This window comes from Ranitomeya variabilis, chromosome 2 (genome assembly GCF_051348905.1).
Source record: "Ranitomeya variabilis isolate aRanVar5 chromosome 2, aRanVar5.hap1, whole genome shotgun sequence".
NCBI classification, from domain to species: Eukaryota; Metazoa; Chordata; class Amphibia; order Anura; family Dendrobatidae; genus Ranitomeya; species Ranitomeya variabilis.
In genome coordinates, this window is record NC_135233.1 from 92,659,106 (window position 1) to 92,685,564 (window position 26,459).

A 26,459-nucleotide genomic window follows, 5' to 3' on the forward strand; every position below is an offset into this window, starting at 1 on the left:
AAACCACATTAAACACGTAAACCTTCCTTCAATGAGAGACGAGCAGAAGTGCCCAAACACTGCCAGCCTCCTGTATACACACTATTATCCGATCACAAACTTAACCATCCGAGAAAAAAAAAAATATTAATTTTCCTTGTGCTAAAAACAACAATTAACACTGCATCGGAGCCTAAAGTATAGCAAGCAATGAAAGAAACCAACAATTTCCAGTATCTGTCATTTTTAAAAGCATTTAATGACATAGCATATATTTAACAGATAGGGCAAAATTCTAGAGCAAGGGTTGAGCAACCCTCAGCAATCGGGACCATTACTGAACTGCACCTCCAAACGTCACCGGCAGGCGGAGTGCATAATGGAGGCTGGAGCTCAGCAATGGCCACAAGTGCGCGGCGCCACCCCAACCCCAAAAAGGTACAGTTCCATTCAACTGAAAGCCAGTTCCAGGAATACAGGCCCAGTCATTGGGAGGATATCATTCCTAATAAAGGTCATTCTGATTGTGCAGTAAAATGTAAATTCTCATTACAATAGTTACAGTGACAGAGAAATGCACACTATGTATCAAATAGCAAAATAATGTAGCAAAATTATAACACAGTGCTGTAGCCGACAAGCAAGTAATCAATTGAGTAACATTACTTTTTTGTTCCAGTAAATGCTTCATTTCACTTGTACATTTAACATCAAGGATTCCTTTAAAGGGTTTATTATACATCTAGTTATAGTTTGTACTAGAATTAAATCAGAAACATACAATATAGTGTATTTCAGCAAAAAAAAAAGAAAAAAAAAGGAAAATATATAAACAAAAACAGAAAAGTTGTAAAATTACAGGAGTATTTAAAACTGCTAATCCTTTCCTTAAACACCAACATTCGGAGAATACACACGTGACGCTTGAAAGCTGTGTTGTGTTAATAAGTAGGTGCCCAATCAATCTACTGGCAAAAGAAAAAAAAAAAAAAAAGGAAGTGTCTGCACTCGGCTACCACATATTCGGATTCTCTCAAACTCCATGCTAGCTCTTGTGGGAATGGTAGTGAACGATGGGTCTGAACTTTATACATCTGTCGGTGATGTGAACAATCACATTAAGAATCAGGAGTTAAAGCACCGCTGCCTTGCATATCTTATCAATATTAGTAAGGGTGGGTTGTTGTCAAGACAGCCTCACAAAATTGAGGACGAGTTTAAATATTGAGGTTTATTCTACAATGCCTTTGGGAAATAATAGTAAAAAAAATGGTCCTCTCTCATCCAGATGCCCAATGCCCCTAAAACTTGTGTGCCTCCATATTTTTATTTAGCATACTATAAATAATTTTTTTTTTTAATTTTTTTTTTCTTTTTTAAATCTCTCCCGGGAACATTAGGCACGGAGTAATGTATTGGTTCTGAGCTTGCATGCTGACATTTCACTGAAAGAAATAAAAATGTAATAGAAGTGCAGTGGTTTATGATTTGTTTTTTATTTTTGTTCTAGGCTGCAGTTCACTTCTTTTTTCCAAAGAGGCTGAATCTCTTCTCCTTGTCCTTCTCTTTGTCTTTCTCCCGCTTGCCAGGGCTGGACTCTGTGGTGACCGTTACGCTGGCTGGCAGAGTTTGGGCCCGGCTGGACGCTGGAGTGCTCTGTGTGCTCAGAGACACCTCTGTTTTATCGACTGTGATTGCGTTTGTGATCGCCTGGATCCATGCGTTCATTTCCTCCTGCAAGAGAAATTCCAGGTTACATGTCGGCAAGTATTTGGCTTATGGTCCATTTAGATGAGCAAATAATCAGGGAATGAGAATTGGTAGGAACAGTTGTTTTGACTTTGCAATCACATGATAAACAAAACTTCGTTCATTGTGTGATGATAGCAAAAAACCGGCAGACACTTTTTTAAAATGTGTTCTGAGAGCTGCATGATGTAGGGGCTGAGAGCCCGATTCCAGCGATGTGTCACTTACTGGGCTGTGTGTTTGTTTCAATAAAATGAGTGTTTTATTAACAGGAGATTATCACTTCAGTACTAGCTGACATGTGCCTGTTGGTCTAACTCCACCCCCAGCACTGATTGGCAGCTTTCTACCTATGCAAAATGTACACAGAGCTGCCAATCAGTTGTTGCAGCGGGGTTATACAGGGATCAGCATTCCAATATTTGTTCTGCAGCAGAAAAGACCGATTCTATCATAACTGCTGCATCCAGTAAACTGAATAATACATCACTGGAATCAGGATACTGATTTGGCTTTTATCCTAAGTCATATTGCACGACTCATTAAAGGGTTGATTGTGACTTGTAGGATCGCTACTTCCAATAGGTGGCGCTATAGAGTAAAGTCCTCTTTTTCTCAGAAGAGGCAATTTGCATATTTAAATTCCCAGAGGAGCATTGCACGGCGAATAAGCCTCCTTACCTTGACAAGCCAGAGATGGTATGTCACTCTCCATAAGGAGAAACCTTACCCCTTAGACCGGTCTCTACCTCTACATTATGCTGCTGTCAGATTACATAGCAAATACCTGCTGACAGATTCAATTCAAAATGGCTAAAAAAAAAAAACACATCGTTCTCGGCAGCACATTAACCTCTAACTCGGAGATGTGCTACATGATATTCTATAGGCACAGGACCAGTCCTGTCTAACCAGTCAATTAAACAACCATGGGACAGAAGTTGTATGACAGCATGGATCGTGCCGTGTAATCCCAGCATTAGTGTCTGGCACTTTTTTGGTTTAGGTACTAAGGAAAGACGCACTGTACAAGGCTGTTTAATGTGTAGCTCCACTGTCATGGATACTATCTGATACTTATTTAAAAGTGATCGCAGGTAATAAAAGAGAATACTCGGTGGAGAAGTTGCATTTCAGCAAGTAGTCTGGAGCTTTCCTGTATAATAATATAATATAACACACAGTGTATTACAGACCGCTCATCTGTAAGAGTGATCAGACTACATGGATGTACTGGAGGCACCCGAAGAGAGAAGAGTGCGGTGATGACAGAGGCGGCGTGTGGATAGAAGTATTTACATTCATGTACATATCTGACATTTTTGAGTCTGTTCAGGATCTAGAGATCTCTATAGCTGGTGGTATGAATCCAAAAATGGTCTATATAGCATTGAACCCGACACATCACAATGGCCGTGCAGCTGCGGGCTATGGGCCTGTAACGCCATGATGTTCTCATCTCTCTATAGAATATTTAGTGTGTAATATAGCTATATCCTATACACACGATAAATGGATATTATTCTTTTCTGCTTAGTTAAGAGCAAAATGTACAGAACATGGGGCGAAGCACCATTAAAACCAATCCTACTAGACTTTTACTTTGCATATATTGTACTGAAAAGACTATAGTCATATTTGCAAAATATGACAGAAAAAAAAAACATTTGCATTGGGGTTTGTATGTATAAAACACTGCTAATTAACAATGGAATATAGGAGAACTTACATCATCTTTGGCTTGGAAGAGGTACTCATTACCATCATTCAGTCTGTAGAAATGAAACAGAAGATGAATGAATGACGCATATGCAATTAATATTTACATTAATGTACACCAGTCCCATCCCAAGCACAATGGTAGAAATGTATTACCCCTCTGGCCATGTAGGAGGACATCCTACATCTACAGAAACAACAGAAGTGACTGCCACACTATGACCGTGTATGAGCAACAGTATACGGGGGCAGCATACAGTGAAAGAACTAAATCCAGAAGCATACCCAGAGGCTGGTGGGCCCCAATGCAAAATCTTTAACATAGCCCTCAACTATCACAGGCCTACATTAGTAATGGTCTTCTCATATGGGCCAGGGGGTTCTTTTGGCCCCCTCTAGTTTCCAGGGCCCAGGCGCAACTCCAACCCCTACACCCAACACAGGTACAGCCCTGTACACAAGAAAATTACAGGAGCCGGTCCTTGTCCCACACTGACCAATTATCTTTTACATTTACAAGGTTTCAAATAAATTAAGAAGATTGGACCCTAAAGACAGGCACAGCTCAGCCCACTCACTTCAGTTTGAACACATGTTTTTTCTTCTTGTAGTCAGTGGCTACTTCACAGAGGGCTTCCTTCAGATTCACCGGGATCTCGTTGTGGTAGGTAATACCAGATGCTGCAGTCTTGGCGTCTTTATAAAATCCAATTTCTTGGTTGCTTATCACACAGTATACATTGTGCCAAGACCTAAATAAAAGAAGGAACACATCAGTTATCAGCTGACCCAAAGCGTGGTGACCGTGTGAAAGAAGCATAAAGATGATGACGACAATCTGTAGTTTTAAGACCGGGTTCACATCATGTTTTGAGACTCCATTGAGGTTCTGTCTAAACCACCGAAAAACAGGATTCAGACGTGCCAGAGCCATAGACTTCAGTTATTACATGGGGTACAAAACATACAACTTTGAACTCTGTTAGAGGCTTTTTTTCCTGCTCTAATTAGCAAGATCTCGTGAAAGTTTTCAAGATGAAGCTGTGCAGAGAAGATCACATTATTTTCTGTGGAGTGACGCAGCACCAGGAACTTTCGGTCCAGCTGCCTGGTGGCAACTTTTAACAGTAAGTGTGAAATTTGCATACCAGGAGTGTGTAAATCTCATGGTATGCAAATTTTTTTTTTTAATTATATTTAGAAAGTTGATTTTTTTTTCCATCACTGATATAATAAATGGAGGGGTGAAATTTGGAGATACGTAACTCTTTCAGAACAACTATTCAATAAAGTGCAGTAGTGAGTTACAATCAGGTTAATGGAGATAAACGGTTGCAGAGTTTCAATCAGGCCCTCAAGAAGCCTTATACTTACATTCAGAGAATACAGTCTTATATTTAACACTCAGAGAATAAACGCTACATTAATGGATTCAGTATTTTGTGGACTTTGTTTTAAAAACACCGACATTTCTATTACTTACTGCTTAAAAGTATTTTAAGGTTAACTTATTTTTTAAATTATTCATGAGCCTTGTTATGCATCTTTGTAATTCTACCTCAAACAACATGCAAAAAAAAAAAAAAGGATTTTGGGTACTCACCATAAAATTCCATTCTCTGAGCCTTCGATGGGGGACACCAGTAACCATAGGGTGAATACTGCTGTCGCTAGAAAGCTGACACTAGCCATGAAAAAAGTTAGTTCCTCCTCTGCAGGGTACAACCAACTGGCATGAAGCTCAGTTAGTGAGAAAGCAGTAGAAGCAACAAGAAGACTAACTTCAAGCACGTGATTAAACCTAGCACAAACATGAAACTAGGGTGGGAGCTATGTCCCCCAATGACTGCTCCGAGAAAGGGATTTTACAGCGAGTACCCAAAATCCTCTTTTCTCTATCGCATCATTGGGGGGGACATATAACCATGAGACGTCCAAAAAACAGTCCTAACGGTGGGAAGCAGAAGAATAATGACCAGATCAGGTAGGATGATGGGCAACTGCCGCTTGCAGGAAAGTCCTGCAAGCGACACGCATCGACCGAAGTTAAGTATGCATTCTGTAGCATTTGGAAAAGGTATGAAAGGAGGCCTAGGTGGCAGCTTTGCGGAGCTGGGTTGCAGAGGCCAAGTCAGCGCAGGTGGAGTGGGCCTTCACTCCTGGTGGGGGCGATCTATCCTTGACTCGATATGCCTTCAATAAGGCAGAGCTGATCCAACGAGTGATAGTGGCCCTGGAGGCGAGAAGTCCTCTATGATGACTCTCTGGAATAACGAACAAGGAGTCTGTGCATTTGAAGGATGCAGTTCTTAAGAGATAGAGATGGAGGGCCCTAACAGCTTGTGGAGGGACTGTTCCTGCGGCTGAAATGGAGAAAGAAGAACAATGTCCTTATTAAGGTAGAAGGGAGATACCACCTTGGGGAGGAAGGAAGGAAAGAACCTGTCACAGGACTGCCTTGTCCTGGTGTAGGATGAGGGAGGGACAGAGGCACGAGAGAGATGCCAACTCGGAGATCCGCCTGATAGAAGTGATTGCAATATGGAAGGAAATCTTCCCGGAAAGCAAAGTCGTCGATGTCTTGATTGGGGTCCTTGGAGAAAGGTCAGGACAAGATTGAGGCCAATATGCAGGAACCGAATGTGCGACTCCCTGCAAGAAGGTCTTGACCCGAAAGCGGGAGGCCAGGTTCTTTTGGAACAGGATCGAGAGAGAGAGAGCGTAAACCTGACCCTTGAGAGAACTGAAGGATAATCCTGATTCTAGTCCAGACTGCAGGAAAGCCAGGAGGGATGGAAAAGAAAATGACATGGATGCCACCTGATTGGTTTTGCACCAGCAAAAGAAGGCATTCCATGGTAAATGCGACAAGACTGTTTTTTGTCCTTGATCATGGCCTGAATGATTTGAGTAGAAAACTCTGCCTTCTTCACGACTGTGCCTTCAACAGCCATGCCGTTTAATTGAGAGAACGTGAATTCTGGTGGAGGAGGGGGCCCTTGGAAAGCAGGTCTGGGCAGCCGTGAAGCTTTCTCGGGATGTTTGCGAGGAGGTTGAACACTTCTGTGTACCAAGCCCTTCTGGGCCAGTCTGACGCCATGAGGATGACTGGTACCCCTTCTGCTTTGATCTTCTTGACAAGTCTGGAGATCAGAGATGGAAGCGGACATCAATATGGAAGGTCGAACTGGGGCCAAGGAAGGATCAGGGTGTTGCATCAGATCGCTAGAGGATGACGGGACCTGGACACAAAATGAGAGACCTTGTTGTTCATCCTGGAAGCCATCAGGTCGATGTCCGGTGTGCCCACCTTTGACAGATTTGTTTTAACACTGCTAGGTTCAAGGACCACTCACCTGAGGAGAGGCACTTGTGATTTAGGAAGTCGGCAGTCCAGTTGTCCATGCCGAGATTGTGTACTGCTGAGCTTGCAGGAACCCACTGCTAGGCCCGTGACAGAATCCTTAAAACTTCTGAGAATACTGCCTTGCACGACCCTGAGGGTTGATGTATGCCACAGCTGTGGCGTTGTCAGATTGAATTCGAACTGGGCGACCTGCTAGCAGGTCCTGTCGGTGAAGGAGAGGGAAGTATATGGCTCTGAGTTCCAGAATGTTGTTTGGGAGAGATGACTCCCAGAAGTTCCAGCATCCTTGGACTGTGTGAGAAAATGGCACCCCATCCGATGAGACTGACATACAGACTCTGGCCCATGCTGCGTTGAACAGCATGCCCAGGAACACAAGACATTGGGCCTGGACCAGAGCGGACATTGTTCTGTTGACGAGCCAGCCTAGGCCGGAAAATTATTGAGAGTGATCGAAAGACTCTCGCAACATTCCAGGTAGGTCAGTGACTTTACCAGAAGATAGTCTACACAGGGAATGACTTGGATCCCTTTGGGGAGTAGAAAAACCATGACCATCACCATGACTTTGGTGAAAACCCTGAGGGCTGAGGTCAAGCCAAAGGTGAGAGCCGTGAATTGTTAGTGAGAACCCCGAACTGTGACACGGAAGAATCTTTAGTGGTAAGCGCATATTGGGACGTGAAGATGGGAATCTTGGATGTCCACTGAGCAGAAGAATTCTCCTCGTTCCATGCAGGCTATATCCAAAAGGAGAAACTCCATCTTGAAGGGACAAAGGTGAACCCATCTGTTCAGGAGCTTGAGGTCCAGGTTAGGACACATGGAAATGTCCTTCTTTGGAACCACAAAAAGGTTAAACTAGAAACCTGAGAAACGCTCCCGAGTGGGGACGGGGACTATGACACCTGTCTGAAAAAGATGGCCTGAAAGAAGATGCATTAGTTTCGCTCAGGTAGAGACCACCTTGGAAACCTATGTGGAGGCGAAAGCGGGGCAGAAGGATGCGCCCGCGGCCTCAAAGGCTGGTGTCACAAGAGACTCGACGTGCCTATCTGTGGGATACTTCAGGGAGGCACTGTCATTTTTTAAGTAGTTCGGGTTTGGTCTTTTTGACAGAGACATAGAGCTCCGTGGAGCGAGGCTCGTCTCCTTTGACTCTAAGGGTCTGATTAACAGCTGATATTTGGCTGTCCATCATGTCCTGTAACTTAAAAGTCTGATCCAAGTCCAGATTGGAGTCTGACTCAGAGTGGCGTGGAGCTGCCCCAGGAAAAGATGTAGAGAGACATGGAGTCCCATCCTGGGGGATGTGGAAAGAGAAGGAGATCCAGACAGATCCTAGACCTTGTGAGCGATCTGCCATGCTGGGACAAATAGCTGTCTGCATCTGATTCATCCCAGGAAGCGATCAGAGCAGCAGAAGTGGTAGGTTGATTAGCTAGACGAGTCAAGACCTCTATCAAGGATTGGGGTACCTTGGTTAAGTTGGCTACAAATTGTGATAGAGCGGCAGCCCATTCTGAGGCAGGGGGCGCACTCTCACAGCACGTGAGCACGTCACGTGGGGCTCCTGTGGGCCTTCCATGGTAGAAGTTCCACAGTCTGAGCAGAGGGACGTATTATAGCCTTTGAGCATTTTTTTCTTACAGGACGATCTGGCCTTGCAAAGAAAAATGGGAGGAGGTACAGGGTGGAATTGAGTCTCCCTGGAGTTAAGCATAGGGATTAGATGGTGCATTGGAGTGACCACTGAGGAGGGCTGTGCTTAAAATGTAAGAGACGGGACAGAGCCTATCCGTTCCTGGTAAGCAGGAGATCTGAGGTGCTAGAGAAGGACCGCGTGTGGAACCATAGCTGGAGCTATTCAGGGACCGCAGACAGGCCGTGGGGAAATGGCACCGGTGAGGAGAAAAGTGGGTGGAGACCACAAAGAGCAGGCAGTGAACCCACACTGGAAAAAGCAGCAAGGGAAGCGGAGACTGGGTGAAAAAGGAGCAGGAAAGTCCCCACGACTGATAGGCCACATTCCTCACTGCGCCTCAGCCTTACAGAGATGTAGGCCTCGGCAGAAGCAGGGACCCAAATTAAATAGGAATACCAAATGTGTATTTCGGCACCAGGATTTAAAGGAACAGGAGTGCTATCCAACAATACTCCTGGAACTGCAGTGCTCCTTTTTTTTTTTTTGGATGAAGCGCCCCTGGAATCCCTCTTTTGGAGCTCCACTGTGAAGAGTGCCTGGGGAAGAAAGGATACATAATTACTTCCTCGCAGTGGAAAAGACGGCATCAAGAGTCCCAGGTGAGGGGAGGGGATCACTGGAAGTGGATCCTTCTTCCTTCCGGCACTGTCTCATTATGGTGGGTGAGCGGGCTGGGGCAGGGTGGCAATGATCACCCGGCCGAGCTACCCCAAGACACGCTCAGTCTGCTCGATGGGAAGAGCAGTTATACTCTGTTGCTCGAAGATAGAAGAATCTGAAAAAAAAGGGACATTATTAATAAAACACAACAAATGAACCTAAGGTAGAGACAGGTCTGAGTGCAGTCCAGTGTCTGCCTCCTACTGACACAAAGCTAAAACCGATTAGTTTAGTGCCAGTCGGTGGGTGTACACGGCTAAGGATGCGCTAACTCTTATGCCTAGTGTCATCCTCCTAGCAAAAGCATCATACACCCCATGGTTACCTGTATCCCCCAATGATGCGATAGAGAAATGCTGTTTTATCTGCCTACTTCATGCTGTTCTAGTGAGAATTGATACTCAAATAGTATGTACAAATAATGTGTGTCTGAGCATGTGGGGAGGGGAACAGAAGCTCACACAAGGAGTTGGATTGTATATATTGTTGGAGCAGCAAATGAAAGGATCATGAACAAGTTACGGTAGTTAAAGCAACACTTTCAGCACTATGTTTGAGAGAGAAGGAAGCAAAATACAATAATGGAGTATATTACAAAGATTCATACATTTGCAAAGGCTGCTCAATAATAATAATAATAATAATAATAATAAAAAAAAAAAGTTTACTTATGCTTTAAGATCAAACCGCCATAAAGTAAATTCCTGTGATTTTAAAGCACTGCTCCAGCATTTTTTCCCCCATTTCAGTACTGAAGTGGTGCTACTAATGTAAGATCCCTGCACCTAATATTACATTGCTAGCTGCCATCTTTAGCTGGTCCTGTACAGCCATTTCGTGACCTCAACTTCTGACTGACCTAAGTCAGAAGTAACGGTTATGAGCTTTCATTTCAAGTCTATGAGAGCCAGAACAAGGCAGATAAGAGGTGTAGACGGTGGCTGGCAAGTATGAGAGTAGGGGCAGGGAACTTAAATTTGTAGCACCACTCCAGCACTGCAATACAAAAAAGAATGCTGGAGCTTTAAGGTCCAAGTTTACATGCTGATTAATTTCTCAAGTCCCAAAATGCCAAACAGACAAAGATTTAAAGATAAGATTCTGGCTATCTACAGGCACAACAAGAGGAAGCCTGGGTGTTGCTGCTACTGTCTTCCCAAGTTCAATGAGTTACAGTATGTTTTACACTGCCCCTAATGGTAGCTGCAGGCAGCCACAAAGTCATTTTTAAAATGAATGTCTATGCAGGGAATTTGCTTTTCAGAAAATCAACCGATACAAATATATACCATATTAATCAGCTCAGAGTTGTCATCCCATTTAGATAAAAAGGGAGGTATATGCAATGGTGGGTGGATGGATGGACCAGAAGTAGTAGAATTTTTCAGACTTCTATATTAAAAGAATACCACACACAGTCATTTTTCATTGCCCTATACCTGCTGGAAGCTTTCTTATTATGTGCCTCCCATTCATGTTTGCGATGCAAGAAACCTTCAAACTGAGAGGAAGGAATGTCCTGCGTCTTGGCTGGGAGAGTGGAGGCGGTCTGCGACTGCATGCCCGCTTTCGATTTACGGTCAGCAGTGGGTGATGGGATGGGACTGGATTCTTTTGAACTTGACCTCTGTTCTGTGGATCCATTAACCATTTCATTGGTTTCAGCATTTTCGGCCATCTGAAAACATAAAAGAATGGCATAAATATATGACAAACCATGCAGAACAGCACGGCTCAAGATGGTCACCTATAGACTATTCAACACGGCTGTACAGAAACCATTTATTAATGGCTGCCGGCAGCTCACCTACAGAAAAGGACTGAAGTACAGAAAATCTGCTCTTACACCAGACACCAGTATAAATAAGCAGAAAATCAATTAGCTGTATCAATATGATTAGTATTAATTTATAGAGGTGGATAACAGGGAGTGCGGACTGTGCATAACTGTACCTCAATCCTTTTCGCCAGAATATAGGGTAAAGCCATCGGTTACAGAACCCTGTCCTGTCACCACACTATAGATGGGGATTAATAACAGGTCAGATCTCATAAGCATTGTCAGAAACATACTGGGCTATGGCCTGGTTTCTGAAAATACTCCTATTTTACCAGCGGTAAAACAATCAGAAGACATGCAAAGATTAAAGTGAAATTACACCATGCATTTCCAATTCCATCATCCTGGTTAGATTGGATTTTCAGGAGAGCAGATGGGAAATTAGGAGTTGTGAGATACAGGTCGTTTGGTAACCAGAGCTATTGTAGTGCTTATCATTAAGGTCAATTGGATCGGAGTTAAGAATGGACGACAGAAACCACCACAGTCACTCAACACCACACGACTATTTACCCCCAAAACAAAGACAGAACCAAGGCCTTGCCCATCGAGTGCTTTGCAGTTCTGGTTGTTCGCTGCTGGCTGGTGACCCGGGATGGCATAGAGAGCCATGTTTTCCAGTGGCTGACTGGTCAAGAAGTCGTCTCCAGGAGCCGTTCAATAACAATGGATTCCTAGTATCGCTTATCTAAGGATAGGACTCACACCCTGACATTTGTTTTTGCTATTTAGTATCACTGAAGCAGCTCGAAGAGTGAGATTAGCAAGTTATGGAAGCTCGGTGCTACTTACTACTTAGTACACATAACGCCAGTCCCTTATTTTACGCCAAGGATAAAATGAAGCAAAGAGCCGCAGCTTTATCATAACACGGCTGAAGAGATTAATGGCAGGCGCTCTATGCCGAGATTGGTGTATAGTAAACTCTGTCACCCACTGCATCTAATGTAAAATATAGATTGCTTTTTGGTGGAAAGTTTTCGATGGGAAGGGGTAGGGGACCGCCTTTAGATTCCTATACTCCATCTGCTAACAGGGCATAATAAAAACCACTTTGGTTTAACAAGGGGGATCATCAGGGTCCAACTCCCCAAAAACTGCTGAATTCCTGGGGGAAGCAATGGCCGGACAGGCCAACAAGATTTGCAATGCAAGTATGAATGTTTTATACAGTGGCAAAATTTCTTAAATTTGTCAAATGTGAGATTTAGTCTTTTATTAAAAAAAAAAAATGTTAAACCGGTTTATTTTAAACAATCCCTCACTTCCCTTAATAATGAGTTCAGTAAGGGGTTCCCTGCTTAAATTGGTGCAAATGGATTTGCACGTTCTCTTCCAGACCACTGGACAGGTGAGGGAGGTACGGCCTCTTACCCGTTGGCACCTGCGGCTCTTTTGGTTCGCTGACCTGGTGCGCCGTCATCGTGGTAGTAGGACATCATGCCATGCTGGTTATCAAAAAAGCTGCGGCTGCACCAGAACTCCCTCATACGTCCTGACGTCACAGACCGCTGTTGTGACCGATCACATCACATCAGCTCTAGATCCCAGAATTGTAATGGAATCAAGGTTTTTTTATCGAATGTGCCATGTCCTTTAGATGAAGAGCTGCTCTCTATAGTGGCTTTCTTTTCTTGCTAAAAATCCTGTCCTCTCTCTGTTTGTTCTAATAGGTCAGGAGTAAAGATGACAATCCCTTTAGTGTAAAGCATGGGGTACATACAGTCAGGCGATACTTAATGGTATCAAGGATTGTCTTGTGAAATTGTGGGTAAACTGAAGTAACTGATGCTCCTCCATAGACCACAACAGACAGATTTTGTTATCACACTATAGGCGTCTACACTACTAAATCCAGGAGATAAGTCTAAAGCTTCTCTGATGCATCACTAGGACGCTAAAGGCCCCGTCTCACATAGCGAGATCGCTGCTGAGTCACAAGTTTTGTGACGCAACAGCGACCTCAGTAGCGATCTCGCTATGTGTGACACGTACCAGCGACCCGGCCCCTGCTGTGAGATCGCTGGTCGTGTCGGAATGGCCTGGACCTTTTTTTGGTCGTTGAGGTCCCGCTGACATCGCTGAATCGGTGTGTGTGACACGGATTCAGCGATGTCTTCACTGGTAACCAGGGTAAACATCGGGTTACTAAGCGCAGGGCCGCGCTTAGTAACCCAATGTTTACCCTGGTTACCAGCGTAAAAGTAAAAAAAAACAAACACTACATACTAACCTTCCGCTGTCTGTCCCCCGGCGTTCTGCTTTTCTGCACTGTGAGCACCGGCCAGCCGGAAAACACAGCACAGCGGTGACGTCACCGCTCTGCTTTCCGGCCACTGTGCTTACACAGTGCAGAGAAGCAGAACGCCGGGGGACAGACAGCGGAAGGTTAGTATGTAGTGTTTTTTTTTTTTTACTTTTACGCTGGTAACCAGGGTAAACATCGGGTTATTAAGCGCGGTCCTGCGCTTAGTAACCCGATGTTTACCCTGGTTACCCGGGGACCTCGGCATCGTTGGTCGCTGGAGAGCTGTCTGTGTGACAGCTCCCCAGCGACCACACAGCGACAAAACAGCGACGCTGCAGCGATCGGCATCGTTGTCTGTATCGCTGCAGCGTCGCTGTGTGTGACGGGGCCCTTACTTGTGCAGCGCACTGAGCTCAGAGGCAGAAGACAATTCGAGGAACATAAAAAAGGATCACAGATTAAAATAAGATGGAGCAAATCAGATGAGATTTCTGTACATAAATGATTATTCTAGGAAAATCGTAAAATTGGAATTTCAATGGATTGTGAGAATTTTTATTGGTTTTCAGTGGTCGATAGAACAGGAAAGTATGGGGAGGACCTTTTAATAGTTTTCAGTCTATTGGAAACAGATTTCAAATTACTAAGCAGTTATGGCGTCAGGCGCTAATGGCACTGCTCAGCGGATGCCTGCCAGGGTGAGTGCGGGAGCAGCAGGTATCACACACGTGGATTGGGCACCCATCGTGGCAGACATCTGCCGACAATGCCATCAGGGTTGCCGATGTACTGATGCTGAGCAGCATCGGAAAACCCATTTATCCATTATTTTGTGATTTGGATGGACGAGCTGATGAAGCCATTATCAACACATAATTGGGTTACAGCAGACTCCTCGATTTTTTTTTTTTTTTTTACTGGGGGACAGCCAATTTACAAACCTTTTTTCCTTGGAAGCATTCTCTAGCCTGGTTTCTCCACAAGGAGAAAAAATCTCCTTAGGCCACGTTCACACATTCAGCATTTGGTCAGTATTTTGCCTTAGAAATATTTGTAAGCCAAAACCAGGAGTGGCTGATAAATACAGAAGTGGTGACGTGTTTCTATTCTACTTTTCCTCCGATTGTTCCACTCCTGATTTTTCTTGCAAATACAGATGTAAAATACTGACCAAATACTGAACATGTGAATGTGGCCTAAGAACTATTATAGCCTGAATCTTTCCCAGCCTTCTTAGTACTGACAGGGGAAAAAGACCCCCTGTCTACAGATGGGTTTCTATCGCTTTCGGAGCAAACTCAGGTTTGACCAATATCCCCAGTTATGATGTAAGGCTCTTTAAATGACGGGGCACTAACTTACCGGGTAGCTACCTAAACGGCCAATTAGCCCAGCCTTTTCCCCCATGTAGTATAGCTTGGATTATGGACTCCCTAAGCTAGCTGGAAGTCTCCACAAGGAGATTCTGTACTGCAAGAAACCTTAAAAAGGTTCTCCCACAGCTCAGCAAACTATTTCACAATTGCTTATTCCCCCATGTAAAATAAAAACAGCCTACACTCAATATCTTTGCCCCCCTCTATTTTGATTGACAGTTCTGGCTTAATAAAGGCATAGAAGGGTGGAGATAGAGGTAAAACAAAGGTTGGAGGGTGCACTGAACTTTTTGGCCATACTAACTAAGGGTGCACCGAGCGCCTGTACTTGGTTGGAACAGACATTCTGTGTGGACCCGTATGGGTCCATGATCGTAGCAATATTTATAATTGCAACCACAGAGTAGATTTTGGCATTTGGCACACCAAAAAATATTAGCAGTTCCACATCTATGGCCATAAATAGGTTGCGTGAGGTTAGCGCCACTTATCCACAGTCCGTTCTTGGAACTGTTTTAATATCTTAATTCCCAACAAAAATTTCAGAATTGCAACGGCTGGCTGGTGAAAAGCGGCATTAATCTGGTGCGTGTAAGCGACATCTACAAGTGGACTAAGGAAGCCGACAACGTTACTCCTACGCACTGAACATACTGAACGTGGATATATCAGTCGCTTTCCATTGAAGCATTAAACACGGAACTGAGAACAGAAGCTCGCAAAACAAAAGAACACAAACGTGCTGAACATGTAGAAACGAACAAGCAGATGAACTTTAATGGGCACATGCGGGCACGGCGTGCTGACAGACAAGGACGCAGCGCTTGCGGTGGCATTGACGTCACATGGTAGTTAGTCCTGTGATCGGGTCAGTGACGCGTGATGTGCGTGAGTCGTTAGTGACATGCATGGCGAGGCTCGCTGTATCCAGATGCACAAAGCTATGCTCCATTTGATTGATATGTTGGAGTCTCTGCACCATTTTATTGACTTTTCTGATAAAATATAGCTCAAGAATAAAGTTAAATAGATTTAAATATAATAGTCATATGTTTATATAAGAAAATACATTTATAACATCATCGCATTAGTATCATGAGTTCAGAACCGCTGCCTACATCACACTGGGGCGGCCATGTGCGACTTCAGGACCATCGTCAATGAGGATACGACGAGGACATGCAAGATAATTCAGAGGCGCAATATTCAGAAGAGCACTCAGATTAGTTAAAAGGTGTATATATATAGCCCCAGATGCAGTTTCTAAAAAAACAAAGCGCTTTGATCCCCCTCCCCAGGTACAGCGCTGGCTCTCCGCCTCTGTTCGGGTGTAGATTACAGCTGACAGCGCTGCAGCCAACCGTTAGTGTGTAGACAGCACGAGAAGCTGAGCTTACGGATTTGGCTGCAGAGCCGTCAATGTGAAATCAGCGCTGCAGAAAATAGCCGACATCTGGAGCATCAGTGGCGACTCGCACTGCACCCAGGAGGGTGAGGGAAAACAGGTTTGTTTTTTAAAGTAACACTCCTGGGGACCAGAAAACCCCTTTCATGTCACTAGATCTGATGAATCTACAACATGGCCGCCTCCATTGTGTGCAGTAATCAGATGTACCTTGAAGTGGTGATCTAAGATTAGAAATAAAGAAAAAAAGGATTTTTTTGTGGTCCCAGAAACAGCACCATTCTTATCTGTGTGCATAGCAATGAGCTGTAATACAAGTCATAGCCCTTAGGGTACCGTCACACAGTGCAATTTTGATCGCTACGACGGCACGATCCGTGACGTCGCAGCGATCGTATGATTATCGCTCCAGCGTCGTAGACTGCGGTCACACGTTGCAATCACGGAGCTGGAGCGATGCCGAAGTCCCCGGGTAACCAGGGTAAACATCGGGTTACTAAGCGCAGGGCCGCGCTTAGTAACCCGATGTTTACCGTGGTTACCAGCGTAAAAGTAAAAAAAAACAAACCGTACATGCTCACCATCTGATGTCCGTCCGGTCCCTTGCCGTCCGCTTCCTGCTCTGACAGATCCGGCCGTACAGTGAGAGCAGAGTGCAGCAGTGACGTCACCGCTGTGATCTGCTCTCACTTTCCGGCTGGCAGACAGTCAGAGCGGGAAGCGGACGGCAAGGGACCGGACGGACATCAGATGGTGAGCATGTACGGTTTTTTTTTTTTTTACTTTTACGCTGGTAACCACGGTAAACATCGGGTTACTAAGCGCGGCCCTGCGCTTAGTTACCCGATGTTTACCCTGGTTACCAGCGAACGCATCGCTGGATCGCTGTCACACACAACGATCCAGCGATGTCAGCGGGTGATCAAGCGACGAAAGAAAGTTCCAAACGATCTGCTACGACGTACGATTCTCAGCAGGATCCCTGATCGCTGCTGCGTGTCAGACACTGCGATATCGTAACAATATCGCTAGAACGTCACGAATCGTACCGTCGTAGCGATCAAAATTGCACTGTGTGACGGTACCCTTAGACAGGAGTGGAGCTATTTCTGGGGGAAAAATAAAAGACAAATTCTGGATAATCTGTTTAACACGTTGCATTCATGTCATCATTTACAAATTAATCTTATATAATCAGCAATAATTAATAAACAGTAGAGAGACTCATTTTTCTAGGTGGAATAATACAGAGTGAATTGTGAACAGAAATAAGAAGCAACTTGCAGTTTTCCTGACAAAAGTGGGGAAAAAAAATAGAACATGCTCAATGAAAAGAAGAAATGGTGAAATACATTTATGTGATGTCGGTGATTAGAAAACAAAGTACCGTAAGATAAAAATGATTGGCTGCTTCTCGGATCTGAAGAGTGAAATATTCGGACAATCATGGGGATTGAGAGGACAACCCTCAGCGGCTCCAGGTCTACTACATACAGTAACAGGCTCGCTCCGGTGGTACTAATGCATTTACTAAATGAGTTGCACTTGCAGAGAATTAGATCCAAATCCATCTCACAGATTCTGCATTTAGATCTTCAAGGAGTTCCTCTCCCATCTTACATATGATGGCGTATCACCAAGATCATGTTCTCCATCACTGGTCCCGGGAATGAAGGGGATGCAGGGCTGGCTTACCCCTGCAAGGAGGCCCGGACCCCCCGAGTGTGCATGGTACTGCGGAGCGCCCCTATATAATTTGGAGGGAATACAGCAATAGACGAGCGCTGCCTTATCTTTCAGGTCCGACCCCCAACAGCGATGGCACATCCAAGCAATGTCATCCATTTGTAACATGAAAAGACCCCTTGAAACCAATCTAAATACTTTAAAACAAGATGGTTATAAACGGTGAATAGTCACCATCTTTATTCAACGGTCTATGTAACGTTTCCTTTATGTAATAAACCCCTATTAAAAGGCCAGAGTCAGAAAAAAGGCACCACGGGTCCCTGTGACTTTGCACTATGGGACCATACACTCTCCCACCTCAATAAGGCACTATATTACAAGACATGAGATCTAACTACGGAAGAATATCTTTGTGTCTTTGGTGACTTTATATTTAGAATCCGACAAAAAGTAAAAATGCAACCTATGCTTAATGTATCCGAGCCATAGAGAGCTAGGTGTGCTCTCATACACTTCTCATAGTCACGTGCATGAGGCCATGTTAGAGTCCGTGCACCCCTGCAGCGCAGTAATCCTAAACAACGTCTTAGTGCTGCCATCTAATGGACACCAACAACATTACATCACCGAATGCAGGACATTCCACATCAGCGGTAAAAAAAGGCTGAAAGTTAATAAAAGCTATAGAAAATTCTACACTTGAGTCTTTTAGTATTGATACATTAACATAACACATTTTATGTGCCTATAAGTATGAATGCTATAAAATCTGTAACAAGTCTACTACTTAAATATCAATTCACTGATGGGAGCTGGTGAATGATTCTGGGGTAACTGCATTTCCACAGGGTTATATCTCTGATAAGAGTATATGGCCTGTAATAAAACGAGGGGCATTCAGGCTGGAATAGCTCAGGATCGGGAGCAGTAACAGGAACAGACAATGGCTGATACACACGTAACATAGGAAGCAAAATCTGCTGCACTAAATTCTGCTCAGGCATGTCTTGGTTGTGCGATATAGACCCTGCAATGGGAAAAAAAAATCCCAGACAAAACTGTACTTCAATCCAAAGGGATTGTTGGATATGAATACATTGTATTAATGAGCTGAGGGTAATGTTAAAATGAAAAAAAAAATCCCCAAACTTACATACCGGAATCTCGCCGCTCCTCCATTCTGCCGACGGGTTGCAGTGGTCACCTGACAACCCCATCCAGAAAAAGAAGCCAGTGTGACTCCGGCAGCAGAACAGAGAAGAGGCGGGGGTCCGTTAGGTGAATATTAATACAATGTTCATTAGTATCAGACGACCCTATTAATACGAATTCAAGAAAAATACATATGAAAAAAACATGTGACCTAGTACCTGCGATTAGTCAAGGCAAATAAAACTATATTAAATGTTATTGACAGTACGTCCCAGTGGGTTTGGGTCAAAAAGTAACAGCGATACTTGATTTTTTTGTGGGGTAGACACAAGAGAATTTACAGTCCAGACCACTGCCTGTCATTGGCGGTTCTTCGGCTAATCAAGTTTTTGTAGCTTTGGTAGTTTTGGGAGCGGTAACTAACCCGTGGTGAATCTTGGTCGGATGGCAATCCGTTTTGGGAAATCTGTTCTCCTTCCTTAGTTCCATCCCTAAAATTAAAAAAAGTAAGTGGTCAGAAGAACTAAATATTTTTTTACATGATCGGGGGAGAAGAGGACAAGACTTGCCATTGTTGTGGTGAATCCCCTTCTTCTGAAACCTTAGGACTCATTTCAGGAGTGGGGGGCTGCCTCTTCCTCTCCTCTTCCTCCTGCAGACGGCGGACTTCCAATAACTCCAACTAAAAGAGAATTACAGCAAGTAACAGTGAGGTTCTCAGTGGGGCTGACACCAGATTTGAGAAACAAAGGATATCCAGCCATGTTTACGCCGCATTGCACAAATTCATGACAATAAGATCAATGCAGGACTAAGAGACCATGCAGGAGGTCGGCCCTTCCTCTGCCATCATTATTATGGTAATGCTGCTTTGAGTTGTGCCCTGTAATCTCACATGGTGGTCAGAATGAGATTATTGATGACAATCATTTGGAATGAAATTAAACAACTATTTTCTAGCTGTGTAGTAACCACCAGCCCATGAGAAATAGTCAGGCTACTAATATACTAGAAGAGCTGGCAGGGGTGCAACCTTGTAAAACCGCATAATCCACCAGCAAACAAAAGGTGACTACCGTGGTAAGTCTTTCCAAGGCTGAAAACCGTTCATCCCAAGTAGCTGCAGACTTCTCGAATGCTTCATGCCGTTTGATGAGTTTTTCCACTTCGTCGACGCTCTGGCCAATTTCACGACTTGACAAATATGGCTCCTGTCCCAATAACCATGCCTCTGCAACGCTGGCATCTCGGGAAAACTGGTGCACCTCCAAAACTGAGAGAGACAGACATGATGAACAAAAGTTCAAATGCACAAAATTAAAGGGATTTTGACTAAATAAGAAACCATCCCAGGGGAGCGAAATTTCTAGAATTACGGCCAAAGGTGTTTGACATCAACTTACTCAGTCTTAGCCATTCCCACCGGTCCTCCCACTTGTCAATCATTTCTTTCCTCTTCTCTGTCAGCTGCAGTAACTTTTCTTTTATCTGTTGTGAAAAGGACGTCTGGTGTATCAGCATGTAACATTCAGATTAAAGGACCAAATCTAATCCTCTGTTCTGTTTATTAACCGAGGGCCATCAATCACTCACAGCCCTATTGGCCATTCAGATTCAGCTCCCAAACATTTTTTTTCCCCCCCATCGATAATTTTTCATCTATATTGCCCAGGGATACAAAACAGCATTGAAGACTAAATACCATGGTGTTAGCAGTTTGGTGTCTCTGAAGTCATCTTACACTGGGAAGTGCTTAGCACAGAGGAAACAGCAGCCGAGACCTTGCTCTCACCGGAGAGTCCGCCTTTGCTGCCGCCAAGTCCATGCAGATCTGCAATGCAGCTGAGCTATAAATTATCCTGGCGCCTCACCTCTTCTGATGCATAGTGTTTTCTTGCCAGGAGAGACTTGCCCAACTCGATGCATGTAGTAAAGCTGTCGTTTCGGGCATCAATCTCGGCTTTAATACCTTGGTGATTATTCATTAGTAATTCTACTGAAGACACATCCCTGCAATGATAGCAGACAATGCAATCAATCATGGTGCAGAACAGTGGAGGCTGTATCTGAAGACACTGCTAAACTGGCGATCTGACGTCTACTGGTCAAGGGTTTATATTTCTTATAGACATAGGCTCAGCTTTCTAATGACTTTGTAAACCTGGTCCAATTTGAAGGATGTAGCTTTTAGCACCAAGAGTACAGTACCTTGGCTTCTCTTGGGCTTCAATCTGGCGAATGACATCTTCCATCCAAAGCATAAGGTCACGGACCAAGCTGAAGAACCGGAATTTATCACCTGTGTCCACCAATCTGAGCCGCCGTCCCTCACATGCATCCAGCAATGCCTTCCAGGCCTCCAGAACCTCGCTCTCCCTCTTCTGGATGTCATCAGCTTTATCTCCTGCATAAGCAGCCTGCAGTCGTGTCGCGTCTTCTTGCAGCTGCCTCACCTAAAAGTCAATGGCACAACCTTAGTACAGCGCTGGATGTATTTGTAGGGGACCCAGTCTGCCTATGCATTCCATTTTAATGGCCGACATGAAATACTACACCCACCCTCCATGTATGTAACCCTACAACCACTGCAGGAGGAATGAATTGCCGATCATAGTTTCAGAAGCCGAACTCATGATAAGCTAACTACATCCTCAAGGGATTATAGCTTGATAAGAAAATCTCTAGAGAGACTGAACAACTTCCAGGAAACTTTTGGCAAGTTATACAGACGTGTCAGAAGTTTAGTTCAGTAGTGGCCGGCTTCTGAGACCCTGCAGATCAAAAATATGAGGCACTCAGCTGAGAACTGCCCTCCCTCACGACACAAGACTGGATCACAGACTTTGTATGACACCCATCTTTATCCTGAGAGGAGAGCAGCTTTAAGCCGAGAGCATTTACACCTATGGTGGAGGGCAGAACCAATCAAAACTTCTGACAAGTGTATGACAGGTCAGAAGTACGTTGAAACACATGCTCCGTGTTTCCGGAAAACAAACCTAACCTGTACATAAAGCCCTAGCATCATTTTACAGGAGTTATGCTTTAAATATAAGCCATATTCCAAAAATCAAAAATAAGCCCTAGTTACCATAAGGGCCAGAGTTGTCACCAAAGGTCCATTAACTGAGGGAATCTGGACCAACTAGGCTGTATGTACATTGTATGTGATGACAATTATATTTGAATATAATGATTTTTTTTTGTTCAAAAATAAATGTAGTTTGTTGTTCATGGAAAAAAATAAGACATCCTCAGAAAATAAGCCCTAACCCATCTTTTGGAGATAAAAATATTATAAGGTCTCGTCTTATTTTCAGGAAAACACGGTAATGCATTAGATGAGAAAACGGTGCAACTCTCTTGAGTTCCCACAATGCACTGCTCTCTAACAAAAACAAAAACTTTTAAAGTTTTCTTTATATTAATACCGTATCTACTCGAGTATAATTCGACCCAAGTATAAGCCGAGGCACTAGTGATGAGCGAATATATAGTTTTTATTGCCGCAGCTGAATGATTTACATCGGTTAGCCAGCATACGTACATGTGGGGGTTGCCTGGCTGATAGGGAATCCCCACACGTACTTATACTCATCACTACGAGGCACCTAATTTTGCCACAAAAAACTGGGAAAACATATTGATTTGAGTATAAACCATATATGCATTGTCCCCCTCATCCCTATCCTGGTGTGCTTGGCTCCCCGTCCTTGTATGCATGGTTCCTATTTAAAAAAAAACAAAAAAACATCCTACATACCTTCCCCTGCACACCCTCTCTGCATCTCGTTCTGGCGCCAGCAGCACTTACGGCCGAGCGATCATATGTCCCCACTCATTAAAGTAATGCATATTCACTCCACGCCTATGGGAGTGGAGAGAGGTGAATATTCATTATCTTAATGAGTGGGGGACATGTGATCGCTCGGCCGGAAGGAGATGCAGAGAGATGTAGGCTGCGGCTGTAACTGTGCGCGCTGTAAGAGAAATGAATATTCACTGCAGGGGCAGTGAATATTCATTCCTCTTTAGCAGAGGGCACTGTTAAAGATGCAGGCTCCTGCCTCTGTGACTCGCTGCTCCCTCTCCATCTTTCTGGGACAATGACTCCTGTATAAGCAGAGGGGAGGTGTCTTCAGCACAAAAAAAAGGTGCTGAAAAACTCGGCTTATACACAAGTATATATGCTAATTAAACCCTTTCGCTACTGTAACCGGTCATTTATAAGGGGCCACTGAGCAATCTGACACCAACATAAATCCTGCACTGCTTAGAGGTGGACAGTGCTACCACAAACCATACCTGAGTGCCCAAGGCCTGGATGTCATGTTCGAAGGTTGTGTGCATCCTCTGTAGTGTTTCCACGGTGTTCTGATCCCTTCCCAGCTCCTCCGGGAGCTTCTTATGCTTATCTTGTATTCGACCAAAGATCTCTTTAGCATCGTGATAGAATTTATGCAGTTCGTATGAGGCAGCCAGTATCTGTGTCCTGGTGTCGATGAGTTCCAGCAGGTCTGCCCAGGCCTCATTGAGACCATCCTTCCATTCTGCTATAGTAGCTGCATCGGAATGTCCCGAATTAATAAGATCATCCGCCATGTGATTGACAGTATCCACTCTCTCCTGCCCGATGTGGCCAGTGTCACGTGCAAACTCCCTGAACCTTTCCTGTAACATCTGCAAGAAAAGAAAACAGGTTTTTTTTTAGTTATACCCAGAAAGAGGAAATTTAACCAAGGTGGCAAATGACTGATAATAGTGAAATAAATTCCTCAATTTCCTTAAAGGGTCGTTCACTACTTTGAAATTCACAACCTATTCTTAAGCCCCCCCCACATAAAATAGATCGCTGCCGACTCAACGTTGGCTCGCTAGATAGTTTAACCAACTTCTCTATGAGAGCTGCTGCAGCAGCCGCAACACATGCATGGAATGCTCACTTGTTAAGACAATCACTGCATGTGTTCCGGCTGTCAAACAGCCACGAGTCATGCGGGTGCGGGGTCTCGAATATTTTTCGAGCACGCTGTAGACACTCGGTTGGATAACTCCTTATCCGAGCATGTTCGCTCATCAATATCAGACCAGCTGTTATCAGCTCCCTCCGTAGCGGTTTATATCCACTGTGTGAAGCAGAACACCACAGCTCCGTTCACCGTGTATTGGATACTCTGCTCCTATTCACTTCAATGAGGACAAGCTGCAATACCAGACAAACCACAGACTGGTGTGGCACTTTTCAGGAAGAAAGTAAGATTTTTCACACCTTTGCCAACTGCTATAATCCACGACAATGAATGAACCTTCTACCGTAACCAAATATAACATTTTACCACAAACAGGATTATAAAAGCGATGACTTACTGTAACGTGCTCGTAGTCCTGACCCAGCTCATGGGAGCCGGCCACGACTTCTCTCTCTGCGATCCACTGCTCCAGATCATCCACCTCACGGTTGAGCTGGAACAGCCTGTGCCGTTCGTCCAGTTTTCCTCGCCTCTCTTCAGACAAATCTTTCAGACCTGCATAAAGTTTATCCACTTGCGACTGACGCATGCTGATGCGCTCACTGTATAGACGATATAATGGGTGGGGATAATGTTATGTAAGCCACAGTGAAAGAAATGCATTTACTATAAAATGGAATAAGTGATAAATAATCAGATAGGAAGTCTATAAACAATCCTTCACAAGATGTATACAAAAATGGCCACTAACCTCTCCGGATGCCCATCTGCCACCAAAGCCCTGCTCGTCTTGGACAGTTGGTGCACAGTCTCCGCATAATCCTCCACTGCCTGCTCCAGGATTTGGTGCTTCTTCAGCATCGACACCGCGCTCTGCTCATCCTGCAATAAATGTCCGGGGTCAGCAGGAACCCGATATGTGGAATGGAAAGTTACTTATCATACAGTGTCTGCGATGCTCTGCAGGAACGCTGGTAATCATCATGGAGCATTGTCCATGACACTTTCCTGGCCTGCACCAGCTCCATATTTATTCTCTGTGTATAAGAGTACAGCCAGTATAAAGGGAAAAGATTATATATTAAAAGGAAAACATCACCCAGATATTTTTTTTTACACTAATTAAAACTAAAATACTGAAATATTTGATTGTGATTTTCTGATTGTAGATTTGTATTCTACTTTCTGTTAGGATTATAATGCGGCCATCGTGCCGGAGCTGCAGTTCTACACTGGATTTAGAAATTTGCTTTACATCAGCCGCATGGACCATAAGAAAGTCTAGAGATGTTCAGCGACATCTATGAGAAAGCATAGCCGATAGGGTTATGGGTCTGCTCTGTGACCTGTGCAGTGGTGATAATGCAGGGAGGAGAAGGAGGTGAGCTGTGACCATCACCTACTATGAATGGAGGGTCCTGCGCCATTACACATGGGTGTTATCTGGTCATTGTATATTTGGCTGTTATGATAATGAGATGACTACTTAAAAGTGATGATCTCTACAGAAATGGAAGTGTCAGACTATGATCAGAGTAAACACGGCCAGACTTGAGGTTCTTCACTTTTATAAAGAATTTGCTAGTCCAATTTATGAAACTATCAAGAATGTCACAATTTCAAGTATGGATTTTTATTATTATTTAACAGAGTGCTGTGGGGGGAGAGGGAAGACATTTTTTTTAGAGCACTTGAACCTGCGACCATTTGATCGCTTCTCCTATATAGTGGAACACTGCTGTATGTGCAATATCACAGTTGCAGTACACAGTCACCATGAAATTCTCCTATGAGACCCAGCCACAGTCCCTTCAAAAGGGTGACTAAAATTGCAATTGTGGGGACCCCAGCAGACCCCCAGCTGTCATAAACCACTGATGTCATTTAGATGGTTAAGAAGCAGCAATAAGAGCAAGATGCCGGCTGGGTCAGCTCCTGAGCCAGCAAAGTATTACGTATATATATATAAATCCCGCGTCGCTGATTGGTCGCGGCCACCAATGGGCTGTGTTATATACATAGCTCTGTGCTATATACTATGTGGCTGCTATGTACACACACGCATACACATTATATATATATATATATATATATATATATATATATATATATATATATATATATATATATATATATATATATATATACACACACACACACACACACACACACATACACACACACACACGCACATACATACACACACCACAATTTAAGCCTGTATATATATTTATATACCACATTTATAAGCCTGGGCATACACAGAATTATAACAGAGACAAGAAATATATTATATATGCCTTTGTTATAATTCTGTGCATGCCCAAGACAGCAATATTTCATAATTTTAAGGTACGGTCTATGTCTGTATGTGCAATTATGTATGGATAGCATTTCATAAAAGGGTTTTTCCCAAAATAGCAAGTTATCCCTTTTTCCTAAGGGGAGAGGGGCTGAATGCTAGGACCCCCCGTGATCCTATGAATGGAGTTTTGGAAACCCTACATCCGGGCTCTGCAGAGCATTGCCTAGAATGAAGAGGAAGGGCGCTAACTTGACCTCCACTCCATTCATCGTCTATGGGAGTACTGGAGAATGAG

General features: G+C 44.0%; 1 protein-coding gene across 2 annotated transcripts in view; it reads right to left on the reverse strand.

The window, feature by feature from the left end:
• Positions 1 to 219: 219 nt before the first annotated feature.
• Positions 220 to 26,459, reverse strand: part of SPTBN1 (spectrin beta, non-erythrocytic 1) — a 205,977-nt gene continuing 179,737 nt past the window's right edge. For both annotated transcript variants that reach the window (XM_077282706.1, XM_077282707.1), the window contains 13 exons: positions 24,611 to 24,741; positions 24,257 to 24,461; positions 23,195 to 23,569; positions 21,098 to 21,342; positions 20,761 to 20,899; positions 20,293 to 20,377; positions 19,966 to 20,162; positions 19,459 to 19,571; positions 19,314 to 19,380; positions 10,619 to 10,857; positions 4,026 to 4,199; positions 3,458 to 3,500; positions 220 to 1,713 (listed from right to left, as the gene is read on the reverse strand). In XM_077282706.1, coding sequence (XP_077138821.1) covers positions 1,498 to 1,713; positions 3,458 to 3,500; positions 4,026 to 4,199; positions 10,619 to 10,857; positions 19,314 to 19,380; positions 19,459 to 19,571; positions 19,966 to 20,162; positions 20,293 to 20,377; positions 20,761 to 20,899; positions 21,098 to 21,342; positions 23,195 to 23,569; positions 24,257 to 24,461; positions 24,611 to 24,741 — 2,229 coding nt within the window. In that variant the 3' untranslated portion in view covers positions 220 to 1,497. The remainder of the gene's footprint in view (positions 1,714 to 3,457; positions 3,501 to 4,025; positions 4,200 to 10,618; positions 10,858 to 19,313; positions 19,381 to 19,458; positions 19,572 to 19,965; positions 20,163 to 20,292; positions 20,378 to 20,760; positions 20,900 to 21,097; positions 21,343 to 23,194; positions 23,570 to 24,256; positions 24,462 to 24,610; positions 24,742 to 26,459) is intronic.